General features: G+C 38.8%; 2 protein-coding genes across 8 annotated transcripts in view; both read right to left on the bottom strand.

Annotated features, from left to right (window-relative positions):
• The window catches only part of nek11 (NIMA-related kinase 11), a 64,804-nt gene extending 63,314 nt beyond the window's left edge, over window positions 1–1,490 (bottom strand). For 2 of the 7 annotated variants that reach the window (XR_006379098.1, XM_044206870.1), the window contains exon 1: window positions 621–1,327. The gene's annotated coding sequence lies outside the window, so the exon portion shown is untranslated. Of the gene's footprint in view, window positions 1–620; window positions 1,328–1,400 lie in introns of those variants that run through there. The other 5 variants (XM_044206865.1, XM_044206864.1, XM_044206867.1 and 2 more) reach the window with 4 other exon arrangements.
• Window positions 1,491–5,625: 4,135 nt separating this feature from the next.
• On the bottom strand, window positions 5,626–22,145 carry cmtm7 (CKLF-like MARVEL transmembrane domain containing 7). The gene is made up of 5 exons (XM_044206871.1): window positions 21,869–22,145; window positions 19,765–19,941; window positions 17,909–18,007; window positions 14,890–14,971; window positions 5,626–12,851 (listed from the first exon to the last, which is right to left on the bottom strand). The coding sequence occupies exons 1-5, from the start codon at window positions 21,980–21,982 to the stop codon at window positions 12,838–12,840; spliced, it is 486 nt and encodes a 161-aa protein (XP_044062806.1). The 5' UTR covers window positions 21,983–22,145; the 3' UTR covers window positions 5,626–12,837.
• Window positions 22,146–22,874: the final 729 nt, after the last annotated feature.

Here is a 22,874-nt window from a genome sequence, read left to right as displayed (position 1 = left end):
TTGAGTAAATGTACGTAGTTACTTTCCACCAGTCAATGGCAGTATACCTACATGTTGCAAAATAAGGGCCAATCCATACATTCAAATACACTGAAAAAAAACTAAAAGTAATAAAGATATATATGTAATTATATTAATTAAAATGGGCTGTTAAAGGTAATTCCACTTCTTCACTTTGTATTGTACTAAACTCTCTACTGACTTTATTTTGAAAGATGTTCATGTTGAGTAAAATTACATTTTATTTTGAAGGTATGACCGGATCCGAAAAGGTTTTCATTTCCGGGGAAATTAACGCTAACGCACGGTATTTCAAATAACAACTTTTAAGAATTCAGTCGTTCATTAAACGGGAAGTAGAACAAAGTCACGTAAATAAACCGTTAACCGGCTGTTTATCAGCTGTTTTTGTCCGTCAATCAGCTCGTTGTTCGCAGTTTAAGTGATGAAAGTGCCGAAAAAAAGAGACGAAAATTAGCTGTGTCCGATAACAGACGAAGAAGAAGCATCGTCTCGCGATAATGAGGTTTTAAAGAGCAACTAAACCCCAAAACCACTTTTTATTCACCCGGGTTCGGTTAAATAAACAGGTGAGATCCGAGGTTTGTTGTGTTCTTTACCTGCAGCAGACTGGATGGACAACTTCCGTGTTTGATACCGTTTCCATGGAGACTGAGGAGGACACACCCCTCTGTCACACGCGCGCGCGCACACGTTTCCTAATAAAAACAGACCGAAAGACGTCATACCGGAAGTAGGAAAGTTGTTACGTCTAATAAGGTGAAAGAAATTCAAATTATTCATAAATGTTTTCTTTCTGTGAACTGTTTCACATTTAATTTGCAGCCGTACTCATTCAACATTAAGACATGGGCTGCAACTAACGATTTATTGTCATTATTTGATTAATCAAATAACTGATTATTTAATCTGGTCGATAAAATGCCAGAACAAATATGATGAACACCCACCACAGTTTCCTGAAGCCCAGGGCGATGTTTTCAGATCTTTTTGGAAACCAACGGACCAAAAATATTCTGTTTTGGGGAGTTTTGCTTGAAAAATAACTAAATAGTTTAATTCATGTTCTTTTTAAATGTTTCTCATCTACTCATCAAGACCTTTATTGTTAAACATTTGATGTAAAACTTCTCACTTCCCTGCAGGGACATTACGGTAAACTTGGCCTCAAATTATGACAAAATTATATTTTCACAAATGTAAATTTACAAATAAGTTTTTTTTAAGGAAATTGTGAATATATTGCTGTACCCTCCCTGTAAAAGCTGTTCAAATCATTTATATTTGTGATACACTGTATATCACATCTTTATTTACTGTATTTATAATTGATTTGTTACATATTATTGCTCTGTTTTAAAATTAAATGTCTCACATACAGTATGTGTTGTGTTGTGTTGTCACTGAGGTTTGTTCCAGCAGGTGGCGACGTTTCCTCACTTCAGGTTCTTCTGAGCTGCCTGGAAACCTGCAGACACAGATTCAAACACCAGTAACACCAGTAACAGTAACACCAGTAACACAAGTAACACCAGTAACAGTAACACCAGTAACAGTAACACCAGTAACACAAGTAACACCAGTAACAGTAACACCAGTAACAGTAACACCAGTAACAGAAACTAACAGAAACTAACAGTAACACCAGTAACAGAAACACCAGTAACACCAGTAACACAAGTAACACCAGTAACAGTAACACCAGTAACACAAGTAACACCAGTAACAGTAACACCAGTAACAGAAACTAACAGAAACACCAGTAACAGAAACACCAGTAACACCAGTAACAGAAACACTAGTAACACCAGTAACAGAAACTCCAGTAACAGAAACTCCAGTAACAGAAACTAACAGTAACTCCAGTAACAGAAACACCAGTAACAGTAACACCAGTAACAGAAACTCCAGTAACAGTAACACCAGTAACAGTAACACCAGTAACAGAAACACCAGTAACACCAGTAACAGTAACACCAGTAACAGAAACACCAGTAACAGAAACTAACAGAAACACCAGTAACACCAGTAACAGAAACTAACAGAAACACCAGTAACAGAAACACCAGTAACACCAGTAACAGAAACACCAGTAACAACAGTAACAGAAACACCAGTAACACCAGTAACAGAAACACCAGTAACAACAGTAACAGAAACACCAGTAACACCAGTAACAGAAACTAACAGAAACTAACAGAAACACCAGTAACACCAGTAACAGAAACTAACAGAAACACCAGTAACAGAAACACCAGTAACACCAGTAACAGAAACACCAGTAACACCAGAAACAGAAACACCAGTAACACCAGTAACAGTAACACCAGTAACAACAGTAACAGAAACACCAGTAACACCAGTAACAGAAACACCAGTAACACCAGAAACAGAAACACCAGTAACAACAGTAACAGTAACACCAGTAACACCAGTAACAGTAACACCAGTAACAACAGTAACAGAAACACCAGTAACAGAAACTAACAGAAACACCAGTAACAGAAACACCAGTAACACCAGAAACAGAAACACCAGTAACACCAGTAACAGAAACACCAGTAACAACAGTAACAGTAACACCAGTAACACCAGTAACACCAGTAACAGTAACACCAGTAACAACAGTAACAGAAACACCAGTAACAGAAACTAACAGAAACACCAGTAACAGAAACACCAGTAACACCAGAAACAGAAACACCAGTAACACCAGTAACAGAAACACCAGTAACACCAGTAACAGAAACAGCAGTAACACCAGTAACAGAAACACCAGTAACAACAGTAACAGAAACACCAGTAACACCAGTAACAGAAACAGCAGTAACACCAGAAACAGTAACACCAGTAACACCAGAAACAGTAACACCAGTAACACCAGAAACAGAAACACCAGTAACACCAGTAACAGAAACACCAGTAACAACAGTAACAGTAACACCAGTAACACCAGTAACAGTAACACCAGTAACAACAGTAACAGAAACACCAGTAACAGAAACTAACAGAAACACCAGTAACAGAAACACCAGTAACACCAGAAACAGAAACACCAGAAACACCAGTAACAGAAACACCAGTAACACCAGTAACAGAAACACCAGTAACAACAGTAACAGTAACACCAGTAACACCAGTAACAGAAACACCAGTAACACCAGTAACAGAAACACCAGTAACAACAGTAACAGTAACACCAGAAACAGTAACACCAGTAACACCAGTAACAGAAACTAACAGTAACACCAGTAACAGAAACACCAGTCACAGAAACTAACAGAAACACCAGTAACAACAGTAACAGAAACTAACAGAAACACCAGTCACAGAAACTAACAGAAACACCAGTAACACCAGTAACAGAAACTAACAGAAACACCAGTAACACCAGTAACAGTAACACCAGTAACACCAGTAACAGAAACTAACAGAAACAGCAGTAACAGAAACTAACAGTAACAACAGTAACACCAGAAACAGAAACACCAGTAACACCAGTAACAGAAACTAACAGAAACACCAGTAACAGAAACTAACAGTAACACCAGAAACAGAAACACCAGTAACAGAAACTAACAGTAACACCAGTAAAAACAGTAACACCAGTAACAGAAACTAACAGAAACACCAGTAACAGAAACTAACAGAAACACCAGTAACACCAGTAGATCCGAGGTCTTGTATCAGCGCCGTCCCGCCCGTTCGCATCACATCGACGTTACAATAAAACCTGCAGTGGATGTTTGTGAGCGGGAGCAGCTCATCATCATCATCATCATCATCATCATCATCATCATCAGCAGCAGCAGCAGCAGCAGGGTTTGGAAACGAAGCGGCCTGAAGGGGGACGAGAGGCAGCCGTGACTCATGCTTCCCATCATGCCCTCCCCTGTGCAGAGTTTCCTCCCAGCCTCCAGAGCTGCTGCCCGGACTGAAGGGGTGCGTCGCCTCAGAGCCACAGCACTGGACACCATTAGGACTTTATTTTTAGTCTCACCGGCAACTGATCATTATTCTCATTACTGACGGATCCACTTAATACTTCTACGCCATCATTTAGTCCATAAAACATCGAGGATAACGCCAAATGTCAGTCTTTGGTTCCTAGAGTCTAAAGTGTTTCTTCAAACTGTTTATTTAGTCCAAAAACAGAGAAAGAGATTCAGTCTGTTTTGTGTAAAATTGATGTAAAAGTGTATTTTATTACAAATTAAATCAATAATGGATCTTTCAAGTATCTCGGTGCTAATACATAAGATATTTTAAACAGTAAGTTATCTCTACCAGAAAAGATTTTTAAATATTTATTCATTTAATATTTATTCATTTTATTTATTTAATCTCATTCGAACTGCAGGTCTAATTATTCTCCGTGTGGAAGCTCAGAAAGACCCGAGATCTCTGCTGGTTCAGATCCTGTTTAGATCACTAAAGATCTAACTAGTCTCTTGTGCAACACGTTTAACACGAGCCATTCGGTATCTCGTTTATACTTAAGATTAATTATGAACATTTATTTATTTATTTAAATCATCATCGGTGACAAAATGGCTTTAAGAAACAACAAAAAAAATCAGAATTACAGCTAAAGCTGAAATGAAAACACACAAGTAAGCTTAAGATCTCCCACTCTGGTTGGTGTATCAACCATTAACACATAATAATGTATGTATGTATGCATGTGACCGAGACTGAAAATAACACAGTACTTTCTGTGTTAGTTATATTTAAACCTGCTTTCAGTATCAAACAGTCCTCTAGTCTCAAACATTAGCTGTGAGAAGTTTGGCCACATGCAAAATGTAAAAAGTGAACAAAGAAGTAGACATAAAGAATACACCCATTCCATCTTCTACGATCAAATTAAATAACCTACCGTCATTAACTTTCATACATTAAAGACATTTTTTAAACAAAAATTCAAATGTTTTTTTTTTTTTGCTACAAGATTTTAATTACCTGATAAATCAGTTCTGAACGTTGAAGCTTTTCACTCGGAACATCAGATAGAAATGATTGCAGATCCGGGAGTGGTCACACGTGGCGTACCACAGGGGTCGATCTTAGGACCCTTATTCTTTCTAATATATGTAAATAATATAAGTTGTGATTTTTTTTTTCCCCCTGTATGCTGATGATTAAGCTTTGTTAGAAAGTTAAAAATGTGTCTTTGATATTGAAAATTACTACATTTAGTAAAGACTCAATCTATTCTGTTTGCCTAAAATAAAAAGCGTTCAACCCCGATATTTTAATGTCACCTGCAGTGGAGCTACGATAAAAGGCCATACCACAGTAACCTAATTAGGGGCTTTACGTGGTAGAAATGTATCTGGTTATTCTATAGTTGTACAAATTGGTCCATTAATTTTTTTGCATAAAATCTAGTTTGTACTACTTATAATTTAATTTCATTTTATTTAGTTTGTATGTCGATGTCTCGTGAAAGATTAATTGCTTTTTTGTATATAATGAAAATATATTAGTATATATATTTTGTACATATTTGTGTTATGTGTATGTTGTTTTATGACATAATCAAATCTTTTTTGGCATTGGTTGTATTTAATACAAACTTGAAATTAGCATTTGAGACAGAAATGGTGCCATGAGCCTTTAATTTACAACATGCAACAAATCACAACTTGTAGTTGAAACACATTTTAAAAATGTAGAAAAACAACGTAAGTCATGTGAGCTCTTTGTGATGTGACTTATAATACTGTGGACATCTTTGCTTCTAAAACATAATAAAACCACTTCATTTCTCCACCCCACCAGCACAAACCTTAAGACACACCTCACCATTTTAAATGTGGTTCCATTTTCTTCAGTTTCTTTCTTCGCTGAAACCGAAATCGGCCCATTAGCTTGCATATAGCAGGTTAATAGACCGATCTATACAACAACAGAACATTAAGGCACTTTGGAGAAAAACCTAAATAATCTAATCTATCAGGGTGTCTGTCTCCACTGGGCCCATCATGATTTAAGGACAATACTGGTGTTTTTTCATGTTTTAGCTCATTAGCTACTAGCGCTGATCCAGAACCGTGAATGGATATCTCACATAACCCGGACATTTCAGTCACTCAGAGGTTCGTGAACTGTGTTACGGGAAAGAGGTTGAAACTACGAACTCACCGGGAGGAAGGCGATCATCTGCATCATTGCCCACTCACTGTCAGACAGTTGTAAAGTAACAAAAAAAACATATATTTACTCTGACCCAGAAAGGTCTCTTCTATCAGTGTCGGTCAGGGCTAATCATGGGGTTCATTGTTTGTTTTTTAACAGAGTTCGTTCTTGACCTTGGAAACAGCAGGCGACAAAACAATCTCAGCTCAGGGTCCATTTAGTAGCTTTCGATCATATCACACAATCTTTCTCAGCAGACAGATTTTTAGTTTTGTAAGCCGCTGTTTTCAACGTCAAGAATGAACTGGATGGACGAGAAGTCCTTCCATTGCTAAGAAAGGATCGGAAGATCGTGTGACACAATCGAGAAGTCCAGAACAGAAACTAAATGTACCTGGAAACTGCTGTTTTCAAGGTCAAGAAAAAAAAAATGAGAGGCAGGTGTAAAGTAACAAAAAAAGTAATTTGCCCGAGAAAAGTCTTTTCAATTAAAGTCAATGCAAACCATTCAAAAAAGAAACCCTGAGTTTGTATTCCCAACTTTCTTTGCGAAACCAATTTTTCCAGGTTCTGCGTCCATCCAAAACCACGACACATCGCATGACGGTCCAGGATCAGCACTTACTAGCCACCAGACCATCCACCAGTGTACTGTATCTCCCAGTGGACAAACAGCCTTACATCAGGCCACTTTGCATCAGTGAGAATAGCATCATTAAGCATCAGAAAAAATACATAATTGCTAAATAAATAATGTAAACAGTCTGGTTTTGTCTGGCCTGGAGCCAGAATGAATCTTTGATAAGTTTGTGTTAAGAATATTTTCTGAAAAGGACAAAAGTGGATGACAACACTAATGTTAACGGTTACCGCTCAGAGTCTCCGTCATCTGCAGAGCTGGAATCTGCTTCTGAAAACACAAAAGGGCCAAACTCCGACTGATGGACAGATTCATTCCGGTTCCACACAAAACTTCCAGGCAGCAATATAAAACCCAGCTTTAGGGTCAAAAAATAAAGGATGCACCAATAAAAAATATCCAAATTCGATACCAGAACTGGATACTGGGCAGATACTGATGGCAAAACTCGGTATATCAAAAGTTCAACAATAGAAATACAAAATCTTGAAACAAATCAAAGCACACATCTCAAAGATCTCAATTATTTTTGTCCAGTGATACTAAACAAGTGCTGATATCAGATTGGATCATTTAACTTTGTTATCGCCATTTAAGTTTTATCAGTGCATCTAATAGAATAATAGAAATAAAGCTTTCATATGTCAAACTGGTCCAGACCAAAAATAAAATACAAAACGGTGAAGCAGCAAATACACAGCAAATGTGAACATCTTGGACCATCACAGAAACTTAAAAACAATATCTGAAAGTGAAATGCAGCAATGTTGTACTTTGTAGAAAACAGCTTTTGAATAGTTGTGACTATAACAGGGTGTTACACTGTCAAGAGCCCTATACACTGTGCGAAGTTGACAACCTGTGAGAGACGTGGTAAAATGGAGCTCCTGCGTCACACTGCGAGACAAGTCCACCAACTTTAGCCGCCGATTAAGAGCTTTGTGGACCGTTTCAGAAACATAGGACTCAACTTCGCAATGTGAAAGCTGCTATACCCAAGAGAGGTGTTCACGGGTCCACTCAGTACCGAATAAACAAGACCCGACCCAGGACCTGTTTCCAAATTATATTCAGTCTGAACTGGTTTCGTAAGGTCCCCTTGTATTGCCAGCAGGGCGTGGCTTGTACTCCTGCGGGTTGATTCGTAAAATGACGATCTGATCTACTGATGCCTTGCTACCCTCTCAGAAAACTAGACTAGTTGTTGTTCTCTTGTTAATGAAAAATATGGTAAGCTAGCAAGCCGTGATGAACGGACAATTACGCTACCCAACTATTTTTAAAAAATTAAATGTAGAAGCATTTTGGCTTCAACACCATTGATGGAAAACTTGTGGATAAGCTAATACTGTTTGCTAACGTTGTAAAAGGCTAACGTTATAAAATGCAATTGCCTTACAGTAACTTACGTTTAGCTCGTCACTCAAGTGAGGCAGCAGAGGCACCGCGAATGAACATCATTTCTATAAACGCAGTTTAGGATTAGGTTATGTGGTTTGCGTTCAAATTAACTTCGAACATATTACGTTAATTTGTTCGAACTCAAAAACTTGATTTAAAAAAAAAAAGTGACAGTCCTACTTTCCTCGGCAGCAGTCGAATCAGATTTGTTTTATTTTGAAATTTCATTTATGCATATTGGGGTCAGGTCGGTTTTCCACGCGTCAGTTTCGTAGTAGAGGTCTTCACAACTCGAAAATTTAGCACTTTTGTTCTACTTACATCGTAAAGCTACAATTCACTAAGCTACAACTGCTTCAAAACTGATGTCGTACGAACTGACGCAACTAACATTTTACTATACCTGTCTCACAGCGTGACATGGAGTTAACCTGTTGGACAGCTGTTATCACACAGTGTGTAGGGGCTTTAAGGGATGCACCAGAAGTAAGACAATAATCTGTAAATCCATTACAATTTGTCCAGTAAACCTAAACTTCCACATGGTCATAGTCAAAGTGATACATTCGATTTGAATCAAATTAGACATAAATCCTTCATTCTGTACTCGGAGCTGCTTCAGAGGAAATGTAAGGACACCGTCAGTGTAAAATCTGAAGCATCACGCTAAGATGTTTGGCATCTGATCAACATTTAAGGCAGTAATCTGAGGATTAACGTCTCTGACTGAAAGCAGAGTTCAGTTTCACATCATCAAGAGTTTTGTAACAAGAAATGGCAGGAAACGTTCCCACTAAATCACAGACCACACCCTCTGTCTTCCAGCACCCAGAGTTAAACAGCAAATTTGATTTTTAATTCTACAAACATTTCTCAGAGGCAGAACCACTCCAGCAGCAGAAATAATATGATTGGTTAAAAAGAGTCAATTGGCTTTTTCCCCATAACTTTCCATAGTTTAGCTAACTGGTAAACTTGAATGACTTAAAAAGAACTCTGGTAAAAATGTAAATATAAATGGCACTGACTTCTGTGTGTTAAAAGGTCAGCAAGCTAGCTAACATGCTGACTTATATACGTACATTTGTATTATCTAAGTCTATATAATTGTCTGTAACGGTAATTCCATTGAAAGCAAATGAAGAGAAAAGGTTATTCTGGCTAAAAAGTAAGATTGCGTTGATTATCAACAATGGGGCCACGTTAGTCCAGAATTAGCTTGTTAGCTAATGCTAGCACATAATTAACACACTCATAATATTTCTGTGGTTCAAGGTTGTCTTACTTCATTCATACACAACAATGCTGTGGTTAGCAAGGGTAGTTTTGACGGAGGTGTGCCACTACTTTATCGTTCCTCCCTATCAAACTTGTATCTTCTTTCACAGTTAATGAGGCTTTACTTTTACCGTAAAGTAAAACTATTATATATATATATATATATTGAATCTAGCAAAACTAGTTAGCTACTGTTGGCAAAAACAACACAATGGCAATACAGTTCAGAGAAAACCAATAAAAAAGGTTATCTTGGCTAACAAGCAAGATTACTGATATTATCAGTAACAGTGCACTTTACCACTTTGCTTCAGGTGAATGTTCAGTCCATCAGAAATGTTTGCAGAACCAGAAGACAAACTGCATTTTAATCCACTACTGCTAGCCACAGGTGACTTCTGTTCAATGGCACAGAAAACTACGGAGCTGGCGGCCATATGATGTGGAAATCTGTGCACACAGATTACTAAAATGTTTACAATCACTAAAGGAAAGCACAGATTAATAATTAAAGTCAGACAAATAGTGAAAATACTACAACATGCAAGGATAAAATTCAGGCCACATATATCTTGTGCTTTAAGAGTCAAAGAGAATTGTACTATGGCTAACATGTTGTGACTTATTGTTTTCTATTAAGTGCAGAAAACTGGATATTTATAGTATTTTCACTATTTTCCTGATGCCAGTTATCAGTCTGTGCTTTCATTCAGCGGCTGTGAGAATTAAATTCTGCATTAAAGCTTTTTCTAAACAATTACATTTGCCTGCTTTTAATCTGAATGCCAGATGCATAATCCAGAAGTCTTGTTTCATAATTTCAAAAGCTTAGTTTATTAATCTGTGCGTACATTTTATTAATCCATGCATGTTTTTATAATCTGTTTATACAATCCCTGATCCCTTTAAATTAATCCCTAAGTACATTTTAATAATATCAATGGGCACATTTTATTAATTCGTACGTATGTTTTATAAATCCATGTGTTCGTATACAGATTATTCATCCATATGTGCATTTATTATTCCATGTGTAGGTTTTATTAATCAGTACAAATGTTTTATTAACTCATGCATACGTTTTATCCGTTTGTACATTTTATTCATACGTTTCTATAATCCATGTGTGACTTCTATCAATCCGTACATACCTTTACTAATCCATGCGTATATTTTTTTAATCCATACATGATTTAGAATCCGTGCATAAATGTTTCTAATCCGTGCATACATTTCATTTATCCATGTGTATCGATTCATAATAATTCATAATATCTGTTTTATTATTAGTTTATAATTCGTTTTATTGTACGCTTTATTAATCTGTGCACGTTTTCTTAATATATGCGTTACATTTATTAATCCGTGTAAACAGAGTTCCACACCAGTGGTTTTCTCTACCATATGAACCCCTGGCAGGCTCCATAGAAGTCAGAATCATTTCAGTTTAATGTGGGCACTGCATCATTTAAAACTGTTACTGAAATTCAGATTTTAAATTCAATTGAGTTTGTGTTTTTAAAAGCACCAAGGACAGTCGTACGGGTCGTGTCTGAGAAAAACTAGACAGCGTATTGTAGTGAAACTGTAATAAACGCTGCACAGAGTCCTTTGATACTGAAGTTATGGCTGCTGAAGTTAACAGCAAATTGATTTCCACATCAGACAGTGCGGCTGTTCTCTGAACTCTAACTGTGGGAAGCTGATGTCACGGGAGTTACTTTCCCACCCAGACAAAGGAAGGTTTAGTTCACTTTAGTAAAAGTTAATTTTACCATTAATATCTCAAATCAGTGGCACATTCTTTTTAAAACAGTAGTGAAATTACTGTTTGAAGGATATCACTGGTGCTATTCTACATTTTTCCTGTTGTCAACAAATCCCATGTGCAGATCCAAACCAACAACATGTTAGTCCGTCTCTCAGTACCGTCTGACTTCCTGTCTGCAGCTCTCAGCTGCGAGCCCGTTGGTTCCTGCTGAAGATCTTTAAAAACACCTCACAGATAGTTTCCTGTTTAAAAAGGCTCAGTAGTTTCCTCAAACAGCTGCTTGCTGTAGTTTTTATCAGACTAACAGGAGGAAACAGTGCATCTGTTGGGGACTATTTCCAGCGGCGGATGAATCCACATGTGGTGCTGTAGTGAGTGTTTGGGGCATACTTGTTAGTAGATCAGTTCATTATTGGTTTGGTTCTGCACATTGGATTTGTTGACAATAACAAAAACATTTATTATCACCAGACTTATCTTTTAATTACAGTAAGATGCAGCAATTTTTTCTTGGTTTTTGTTTGTTTGCATTGTTAGCATGCTAATGTTTCCTTTTTCATTGCTTCAATTCACATAAATTCTTAGCATGCTATTCTTTTTTTTTAGCACACATACGTATTAGCCCCTGAGTATTGTTTTAACATGCTAACAAAGTCATTAGCATGCAAGTTATTTTATGTAAAACATTAGCTTGTTACTGTTTGTTAGCACCCTAGAATAATGACAATATTTGCACATTAATATTTTAGTGTGCTAGCAAAAATTAGCATAGCAGGCTAACAGGGCTAAACTGTGCATAATTTCATTGCTGGGGATTTAAGAAAAGTGATTTTAAAGACTTTAATACATCAGTGGTCCAGACTGCTTTTACGGAGCTTGAGGAATTTTCTAAGTAGAATAAAAAAAAAAGTTGGAATGGATGAGACATTTGATCACGAATCAAGCAAATCAAGCAAATGCAACAAAGGCGACACAGACGCAGGACCGTGGCTGCACTTAGACTTGTGAGATTTCAGAGGGAAATTGTCTGGATGTCTTTTTGGTACACAACAGGAAGAGGGCGCTGTTCTTTTAGAGCAAACACAGCTTCAACTTTTCTGAAAAAACTTTGATAGCAGATGGTGGAAGGTTGGGAAAAACTTGTAAAAACCAAAATGTCAACCTTTTCGGGGGAGGGAAAGTCAGGGAGGGAAGCGGCGGGGATGATGGGAAATGTAGTCGTGACAACAACATCAGGTGACTGATTGTTTGCACCGCAGAGTCATTTGTTGATTCTACTAAATGTGTTACTGATAAATTGATGGTTAAAATGTGACACTGAGCACCTTTAACATGAAAATGTGACTTTAGAGGTCAATGATAAATGAGTAATACTGTAATGGCGGCCCGTTCGGGTTGTTACTGTGATGATCAGGGATATTTACGTTTCAGATTGTTGAAAACGACGGCTGGTCCTGGATCAGATGTTCCATTACCTCTGCAGTAAGAATTATATTTGTATATTTATCCAGGTGGTCGCTAGGCAGAAAATTAACCAGGACACAGCAAACTGCCAACATCTGGTTCCTTCACGACGGATCGCTTATTACACGGCTGCACCTGAAAGGGATGATGGGAAGGAAGGGAGGGAGGGAGGTATGAAAGGAAGGGAATGAAGGGAGGAAAACCAGCACAGAGAAAAGTGATGAAGGGAAGATTGAAAAGAGAAAGACAGAAAAGTTAGTTCACTGCAGTAAAAATGATTTCTATCATGTGAATCTGACTCACATGTCTGATTATCTGTTGAAGTTTCTTTCACGAAACAAACAGTTGCTTCAGTGTTGGAGGAAATCTTGACATTCTGCCGTTCAGTTCCCCTTTAACGGCTGATTAGCACTAGAGGTGTGCCACATCACATCGTTCACGATAACACCGGTATAATTCGTAATATGATAAAACTCATACCGTGACAACGGCAACATCCCGACTTGCTGACGTAATGACGTCGCAACGTCACGCACAGCAGCAACAAGCGCGGCTGAAAGCGAAAGTAACACTGCTGCCGGCTCCACGGTGGAGGAGCTGGTTCCAGAAAAGGGGAGCGACTTCAGTAGCGGAAGTGGTTTGGTTACAAAAGATCAAGAAGTATTTCCCACACGTAGACTTCACTTGGTCGGGCCGTCCAGGTATATTAACGGCGCCATCTGCGATCGATTAACTGGTGGACAATCTCCCCTCCTCTGCGGTCTATTTCCCTCTAAGATGTCGTGGAGTACACGTATAAAGAAGCAGAAAATGGAAATACTCAAGTAAAGTACAAGAGGCGCATCAAGACGGTAGCTGGTACTAGCAAGTACTTTTACTTCTTTAAAAGTAGAAATACCGCAGTGTAAAAATACTATGTTACGAGTAAACGTCCTGAATTCAAAATGTTACTTAATGTACAAAAGTATTGACATCAAAATATACTTAAAGTACCAAAAGTGAAAGGACTCATTGTGCAGAATGGCCCATTTCAGAAAAATGTACTTCTAATATTGGATTATACTTATTGATAGATTCATGTATGTATCACTTTAATGTTGCAGCTCGTAAAGGTGAGGCTATTTTATTATTATTATTTTCTATAATGCTTTGTAGCTTAATCCATAAAATTTTATTTATTGATAATATTTTGGCTTAATAATCTGAATTTGTAAAGTAACTAATAACTAAATGTGTGAAGTAAAAAAGTACAATATTAACAGGTTTAAATGTAGTGGAGAAGAAATATAAAGTAACATAAAATGGAAATACCTCAAAACTGAACTTAAGTACAGTAATTAGCTACTTTCCACCACTGCTGGCTAGCGATGACATCCCCATTCTACAAAGCACCGATTGGTTGATTGTTTCTCCATTCGGGTAAACAGACGTCAGTGAGCACAAAGCCAGACGTACACCTCTGAATCTCCACCCACCTGATGTGGGCGGAGCCAGGACACAAAACAATGGCTGCACGTGTTTTGGATACGTTGCCCCCGAGAGGCTCAGTTCAACTGCGTGATGGTTTCTTTGTCTTCTGTCCTGAACCAGGATTTCCTGAACCTCTTTCTTGCCACTTTTTCCACTTCAACCACTTCTCTGCGCTTCTTATAGACAAAATGGAGACAACGGATTTGGGTAACGTTACTGTAGCTGTAGTCAACCAGCAAATGAAAACAAGAGGGCTTAACTACTAGCGGAGTATCCAAACATATACATACCGCCCTCGCCCTCGCCCTCGTTTGCAGGTCTGCACTGATAGCATGTTCTGTAAACTGGTAACAGATTATTTCAGGTTTGGTTATTGTCTTTTTCCAGATCTATCTTACTGTCTGAATACTACAATACTAATACCTGTATTAGAAAGCCCACTGCATAGTGCAAAGCAGAGGTTATGGTATTTAATTGTTCAGCACTACGTCTGTCGGTGTCTCCCTCCCTGTTAAAATACTGGTGTTTTTACTACTATTTCCAGTTTACTGTAACTGGTTTAAAAAGTCTCCTGCAGGACGTCGTCACTAAAATGTCCTGTTGCGTTGTGTTCGTTACCGCTGCACCCAGAAGGAGACGAGGAGCAGCTGCCGTCAGTATAAAATATATCAAATTATAAAAACAGGTGCGGGATCAGACGTACCGGTCTGATGAGAGCCACAGGTCACGCTGTAAGACGTCCACAAACTTATGGCCATCAGGAACGTCGCTATGAAGCCAAACACCTGCAGACAAACACACAGCAACAGTCCACGTCAACGAGAAAACACGTCACAAGCAGCGGCAGCGGGCCAGCAGAGCCTTTGAGCCACAAAAAAAAAAAAAAAAACATTAATAATAACAATAAATTAAACAAATTGTCAATATGTGTGTGTTTGAAATATGGAGTGCACCCAGTAACGGACAGTTACGGGACTGAGGGATACGAAGCACCTGTCTGAGAAAGTAAGGAAACACGACGGCAGTCAAAGACGGTACAAACCGCGCCGTTGGCGCTGGAGGACGTAAAGAGCGCTGACATCTCCACCCGCTGCCAGCTGGTGCTTGTGCTAAGCTACACCGTCGCTACAGGCTTCAGGTGGCCCGTGAATAAGCAGGTATCGAGCAGCTGTAGTCAGACTCTGACCGCAGTGTACATTTGTTCATGCGTGATTTTGTGCGATGTGCATAGTTTAAAACAATTTTAAAACGAATCTCAAATTTATTTAGATGTGTTTATGTTGTTATTTTGGGTACTTCCTTCCTGATGAGTGTGTTGTTCTGGTTATCGGGGACCCCGCAGTTTATTTAATTCACTTGTGAGGGAGTTTTGAAGCAGCAGATTGAGGAGATTACTCTCTCTACCCCTCAGAGCGCCCGACCCAACGCTTCTGTCCATTCAAGTGTCTGAACAGCAACTTAACGCCACTAACTGCACTTCATGTTCACGTCTCCTGCTCTTTACCTCCCTGTGGGCTCCCCCAACAAAACCAGGTCCACAGGGGCAACTCAAGAAACAAAATAAGAGTAAAATAATTGTTCAATATTTAACTGCAAAGTAGTAATTCCTTTTAAATACCTTTTGCATTAAATCATACTGGGATGTTTGCTGAAACTGATTGGCTGGTCACAAGTGGACATTGACCCTTTATTTCTTATTTTATAAAGTGTAATAAAACAATAAAATATAAAAAACTGATTTTCTCATTGCTAGAGAAGCAGGGGAGATGTGAGGTTTCTGTAGAAACTGATTCCTCAGGCGAACATTGTTATCAATAAAGAAGTCAGCGTGACTTCCTGTGTAATTACAGGGACTGGCGCAGGAAGGACGGGGGGGTGGTGGCTTTCAGGAACCACAGACATCAACCCAGCCTGCAATCAGGGAATCGGGCTGAAACACAAAGTATTTATTATATTTTATCACATATTATACTATATTGGCTATTATATATTATACTACACTTTATTTCATTTTATATTCTACGCTATATTGCTGCACATTACCTTATACTATATTACTACATTTCACCTTATATTTTATATCCCACACTATAATATATTAATATGTTATACTGTTTCATTACATAATGTACTACATCATATTTCTATATTAACACAGATAAACACTAAGTATTAGTACTTCTTCATATTATATAATGTTCTGGTGTTTGCTGGTATAGTAGATGGTGCCATATAAAGGCCTTTACACACCGGGGGGCGTTTGTTTGTGCGGTTACTGTTGTTTTTGTCATGTCGTCACAGACGGGACGAGGTCGATTTTTCGGAGTTTTCTCACAGCGAATAAAAGGCGTCGACCACTGAAGTTGCGCGGAACTGACGTCACAATGGCCGACCTGTTTCTTTTCGTCCGAAGACGCGCAGACAGTTTTATTAACTGGTAACGGTGTAGGGAGGATTTCTGCAGCAGCAGCAGCAGCAGCAGCAGCAGCAGCAGCGCAGTGAAGCCTGATCCCAGACTCCACCTGGAAGTCTACGATGTCGTGGCAGCTCGGGCAGAAGTGCGTCTGTGTGGGCGGAGGTGAATATCATATTTATATTTATCATATTTAATATCAGAAACCCATGTGAGTTTTAGCACGAGCTGAAGCGAATCTTTTATTGAACAACTGTCGCAAATTCGGATCGCTGCCGGTACGAATAGTTTTGAAATATTCGCAGGCGAGTACTTTATTTATTGGTCACGCCCCCCGGTGTGTAAAGGCCTTTATTCTTACATGCACTAATCACACCACTGTGTCACGTCACAGTACTGCAGTGTTAGTTTAAGGACAACACTGGTCGCGGGTACAGTGCGTATGTGCGGTTTGATTGCTCTTGTATATAGTTTTCATTTTTATTTCTTATACTTCTAATTATTTATTTTTCACTTTTCTCTATTTATCTGGACTTATTCCTGTCTTTACAGAAGGTAATGAAGGTAATACAGATGTCAGTGCATTTTAGTGGCAGTGAGAGAAGCAGATGCATCCTTCAGGCTGGACAGGCAGCAGCGGAGGTTTGCATCAGTTACTCTCGTCGGCACCTGCGCAGAAATCTGCCGACATTTAGAAATAAATTGAATTCCCCTCCGGGGATCATTAAAGGATTATCTTATCTTTTAAATTCAAATTCCTTTTATTTGAATTAAATTAGATATAAGAATGACGACAACATTTTGTGCAGAGTACAAACTTATATTTCGGAGAAGCTGGACTGGAATTAAACCTGATGCAGACACACTGATGAGTCTCTGGACTCGTACTAGTTCATTCTTGACCAGTTTTATCTTTTCCACTGGCTTTCAAACAGCACTAGCAGCTCATGCTAACAGACTACTGGGAGCTCTGGTTGAGAACTGGTCTGAGGTCAGTACATCAGAGCAGCAGTACGTCTGTCTCTAACGCAGTGTTTACAGTGTCACTCTACTCCTAAATATCCGAGCTTCCTCGCCCCCTAATCCGCCTTTTCTTTCAAAATGCTATAGTCTTAAATCTTTTTAAAGATAATGTTATGATTATTCTTGTTTTTGGCTTCTCTACACGCCTCACTCGCTCCGCTGCCGATGAAGAACGAGCAGACTTCTCAGGTGAGACGTCACCTTAACTAACAGAGTCAGAGAAAGTGTCGACTGTGTGTCCGCTGTAGATTTACCCAGGTATCCCAGCGGCTGTGTGGTTACGTACCGATCCGGCCACCAGCGCCGAAACTCCTCCAGCCTTCACAGCGGCGACGATGGAGGCGATGAAGATGAGGACGGTCCCGACAGAGTAATGAAAGAACTCCTGAAGCAGCAGAAAAGATTCATCCGAGTGACAGAAGACACTGAGAAGGAAACTTCCTAAGAACTTACAGAACAGTTATCTTCAAACCATATTACACTGTACAGTCTTAAACCACTGCTCTCTCAGGTGACAGCTCAGCTAAATATGGTTGAAAATGTAACTTTTTGTTTTTTGATGTCTAGTTTACATATAAATACATACAAATGAGAACATTTCATCGTGAAACAGGTGAAATATTAGTTTTCAGCCGAAGTTAGTGCACTTTTAACCGAGATGTCTTTTGACCTGCAACTCAGCGCTTAAAGGGAGATCACTTCAATAAACCAAAATTTAAACAAAACAGGAACTTTCTATGAACAATTTAAGATGTGAACATTAAAGAAAATGAACTAATTAATGTATATATCATTCCCTCCGGGAAATAAACGACGCCATGGTTCTGGATACTGATGGATTTATCGCCTTTCTCATTCTTTTCTCCGCTATCACGTTCACCGTCAATGAAATCCACCGTCAAACTACAGTAATGACAATGTAAAACATAAACACATTCACATATATTGCAAAAAAACTCTATACAAATACACTCGGGAAACATACTTCACATACCTCGCTGGCTGCATATAACCAAGAGGGAAGGAGTTCTTGAAATACCCCGATCAAAATACAAAAATGAAAAACATCTTTTCTTCTTTGCAACTTCTTTACAACTTAAATCCACATGCAGAGATATTAACTTCTCACCAAAAGTCCGTGATTTTCCTGTTGCATCTTTCAAAAATGTCCGTGTGTAACGCATATGTACTTTAGTTCCTACTTAACATAAGCACTCAATATGCATGAATTAATTTAAACAAACATAACAAAAACATGTTAAAACGACAGAAATAATATGTATGGAAATTATAGAACATATTAATTGAAAGAAATATGTACGGCAGTTATAGTATAAATTAATGAAAATATTGTATTTTGAGTTGGAAACAACCTTTGACAAAGCATTTCTGCGTTTCCTTTGGCTCAGACTCAGACACAGCGTTTGAAATGATTCGTGTAAAAATGAGATTCATTTTGAAAAGCTGTAGGAGGCTCGCCCCCGTACACGCTGTTTTGCACAAGGTCTCGTTTTCCCAAATCTCCACAACACCGGCGGAGAGCGCAAAGTCAGCACGAGCCACAAGCCACATTTAGGGGTGATACACCAGGTAGAGGTAAACCACAACGATCCTTAAAGGGAACCTCAAGTGCTCATTTATGTTATTGGTTATGTAAAGAAAATGAATATCGGCCGATACATCATTATGGGATTTTTTTAAACTCTCAAATATCAATATCGGCCTCAAAAATCCTGTACGTGTCACCTGAAACTCAACTCAGTTCACAGCTGAGTCGACGGGCCGAGAGGAAACTTTGTTTTTTGGTTTTACTACTGAGTGCTATTAAATAGAAATTAAAACAGGAAGTGCATCTTTAATATAAACCTAACTAATGAGCGGACACCTGCAACTTTCTATTTACTACAGAAGCTTCCTTCCTTCCTTTTTTAACCCTAAAAGGATGCGCTGTGGGTGAAACCCCAAGTAAGTTCCTGTTGTTTAACGCTGAGGAAAAAGCTGTCAGCTCGGTGTTACACAACTCAGCGGAAAAGCAGAAGTGAGATGGTGAAGCGATTAACCTGCTGAAGGGGATTTTGTCTCTGCAGCCTGAAGCTTACAATATTTAAAAACACACGCAGATGTGATTTTTATTCCCCCTACCGTCAGCATCCAGTTGATGCAGGGCATCTTTTCCTGCAGCATGAACAGGTGCATGAGGAAGAAGATGAGGAGGGCGATGAGGAACCACAGCGTCACCACCTCAAAGTACTGGAAGGCCGCCCAGCTGGGCCAACCCCGGGCGAGGTGGACGCACAGGAAGGCGACGAGCAGGGCGAGCTGGGAGAAACAAAACACAGCTTTTAACACAGCAAAGGGCCGCGTATTCAAATGAGCGAGGCGACTGTCGAAGCCGTCATCCAGTAACAGTAACGAGACGAGAGGCGTCGGCCGCCGACTGAGTGAACGCATTGTTCTTTACACAAATTACTCAGAGCGGCTCGTCGCCATTTCTGAGGGGTTTTTACAAATTGTTAAAAGGTGAAGCGAACAGCTCCATCAGTCAGCTGTTGATGTGAGAGGGAAAGGGTCATATATCTGCATTTATGTTTCCCATCGCCGCCGCACGTCACATTAACAAAAAGCCTCCGAATCGAACTCGACGCGTTATAAATCTTGGTTTATTATTTTCGCGCATTGCACATATTCTTCACACTGTGAACGACTGCACATTACTATTACACAAAACACTTTTCATTTTAAAAACACATATTATACATATTTTTTTATTGTACATTTCTTTCCTCTTGTTTACTGTGACCGTTAAGGCAAGGCAGCGTTGTTCGTGTAGCACAATTCATACACTGGAGGCAATTCAAAGTGCTTTACAGAGTAATAAAACTGCGGTGACGATAAATTGTTTTACGATTAAAACGTGCAGACAAGTGCAAATCAACACTCCCACGTTTAGATGCACACTGAGAGTGAATCCATGTGTTTTCTTGTCCTTCCTGATTCTACTCTTCTGATATTGACGTCACATATCGCGTTCACTCACGCAGAAGTAACCGGACAAGACGGATGTCAGCTCCGTTGGGATCCCGAACAGAAACAGATAAAATGAAGGCTACTTAAGTGTTTAAGTTTTTAGCCATTACGGGGCGGAGTAGGCGTTGATAAGCACCAAAACACCCAACGCAAATCCCCCGTGCGTGAAAACCTACTTGGCAATAAACCGATTTCTGATTCCAAAATTAACGAGAAATTGCAGCAGAGATGTTTGAGGTAATTTATTACAGAGTCTGTCCACCGGAGAGCGCTGACAGGTTTATTTCTGCGCCGTCTCTCAGTCACAGGGACCTTTTATCAAAAACGTTTTGATTGTGTTTAGAATCAGAATCAGAAATACTTTTATTGATCCCCCGAGGGGAAACTCTCACAGGAATAGAAGCACTAAGCAAATCTAAATATAATACGCTATAATACAGGTCAGATAAATTAAGTACAAAGTGGATATAAAGTGTAAAAGCTAAAATAAGTGTAAGAACCAAGTTGGATTTAGAGGTTGATAAGTATGTAAGGTGTAATACAACATAATAATATAAGTAATAGTGCATTAATGAGTGTTTAAAACAACTAGCATATTTTTTTAAATTATTTTTCAGTATCAAATATCGAGCAACACTGAAGCTCTACTAGAAAAATACTAGTAAAATAATATTTATAAAATAATTTGAACACTACAAAGCATTTCAAAATGGCGACCGGCGCTAAAGTGGACCGTTAGCCAGATCCTGCTCGTGGCTTTAAGTAGCAACAGTTTAAACTCGAGCTAACACCAAGAAAGCCTGGATTAACTCAAAAATCTCTGACACATACATCTTATTTTCTGGTGAAATTAATTTGTCATCACATCCAAGTTTGCACTAATTAACGGTTACAGTGAAACTGTTTAAATAGTTTCACTGATTTAAACACAGTGACTTATCCGTGTCGGCGTGTCATATATTTACAACCAATAACAAGCCGGTTACAACATGAATACAATTACCAACATTAACAGCAGAGTCGATTCAAATAATACGTTAATTTAATACTTTTCCTTAAAAGGTAAAGTTGGCGGTCTTCACGTAAACCGTGAAGCTAACGGTGCTCTGAGCACGGCTAACGTTAGCTAAACATGTCCCGGTGTGTCGGTGTGAACGAACTCCGTGTTAAGCGCTGACATTCCGGGTAAACTCCGTGTTAACCTGTACGTGACTCTCACCATCTGCCCCGTCTTCAGCAGTCCCGGGATGGTCCGGGTGTAGCCCATGTTCACCACACCGTCACCGGACGCCCTGGTCGTTGTTGTCGTTGTCGTGATGACGGTGTGCGACATGTTGATGGTAAACAGCGCCGGTAAACAACACGGGAAAATATATTGTTAAACAAGTTAAACTGCAGCAGAGAGAGAGAGAGTCGCCGTCGACTGGTGCCGTTACCGCCCGTCTGTCTGAACGATACACCCGTGTCAAGCCAACCCGGATAACACGGAGACTTCCGGAGAGAAGTTTCAGAATAAAAGCCACGTGTAGGCGCCGTGGAGGCTGGAGTGATGCGCTTTCAAAATTAAAATAAAAACAATTTTATATATATATATATATATATATATATATATATATATATATATATATATATATAAGTAATTAATCGTGCTTTTAAATTATACATTTTTAAAAAGCTTAAAATAAAAAAGTAATATAATTATAATTACATGTTCAAAATTCCATTTTAAATTTCCATTGTAAATATGCTTAAAAAACAGCTTTTTGAAAACACTGCAACTGTGTCTAAACTATGGTTTTTTCCCCACCAGCTGGTTTGCAGCATGTCATCTGGAGTTTATTGTGATTCTCATTTTCAGATTGTAAAAAAAGTGTTCATATCAATATTCAGGTGTTCAAAACTTTTGTAAAGCCCGTTTGGCCTGTCATCGTTAGAAACACTGAGTTTTCAGAGGAAATGAACGCTTGGTCCCACGTCTCCACAGAGCAAACGTTATTGATCTCAGCAATTAGAGCTTCTCGTGTAGCTCTAATTGGAAAAAAGTACTGGTTACAGTTGTGTTTTCTTTGTATTATGCTCAATCTGCCTTTTATGATGAATATAATATGAATGAATGTTTGGTGGGAAATGTTAAAATGTAAAAATGTAAATGTTTCTCCTCTTTGTACTGTGTTTCTACAGTTTAGTTTCTTTAATGTGTATATGTATATATATATATATATATA

The sequence above is a fragment of the Siniperca chuatsi genome, linkage group LG9, assembly GCF_020085105.1.
Source record: "Siniperca chuatsi isolate FFG_IHB_CAS linkage group LG9, ASM2008510v1, whole genome shotgun sequence".
Classification (NCBI taxonomy): domain Eukaryota; kingdom Metazoa; phylum Chordata; class Actinopteri; order Centrarchiformes; family Sinipercidae; genus Siniperca; species Siniperca chuatsi.
The sequence above is the reverse complement of the archived record's forward strand: the minus strand, read 5'-3'. Positions and strand labels throughout refer to the sequence as shown.

Excerpts from the sequence above, each read along its gene's own strand:
- cmtm7 (XM_044206871.1), bottom strand. The coding sequence starts at position 21,982 with ATGTCGCACACCGTCATCACGACAACGACAACAACGACCAGGGCGTCC. Across the intron at positions 19,942-21,868 it reads TGCTGAAGACGGGGCAGATG|CTCGCCCTGCTCGTCGCCTT; the intron begins GTGAGAGTCACG and ends TGTTTCTCCCAG. Across the intron at positions 18,008-19,764 it reads GCATCAACTGGATGCTGACG|GAGTTCTTTCATTACTCTGT; the intron begins GTAGGGGGAATA and ends CTGCTGCTTCAG.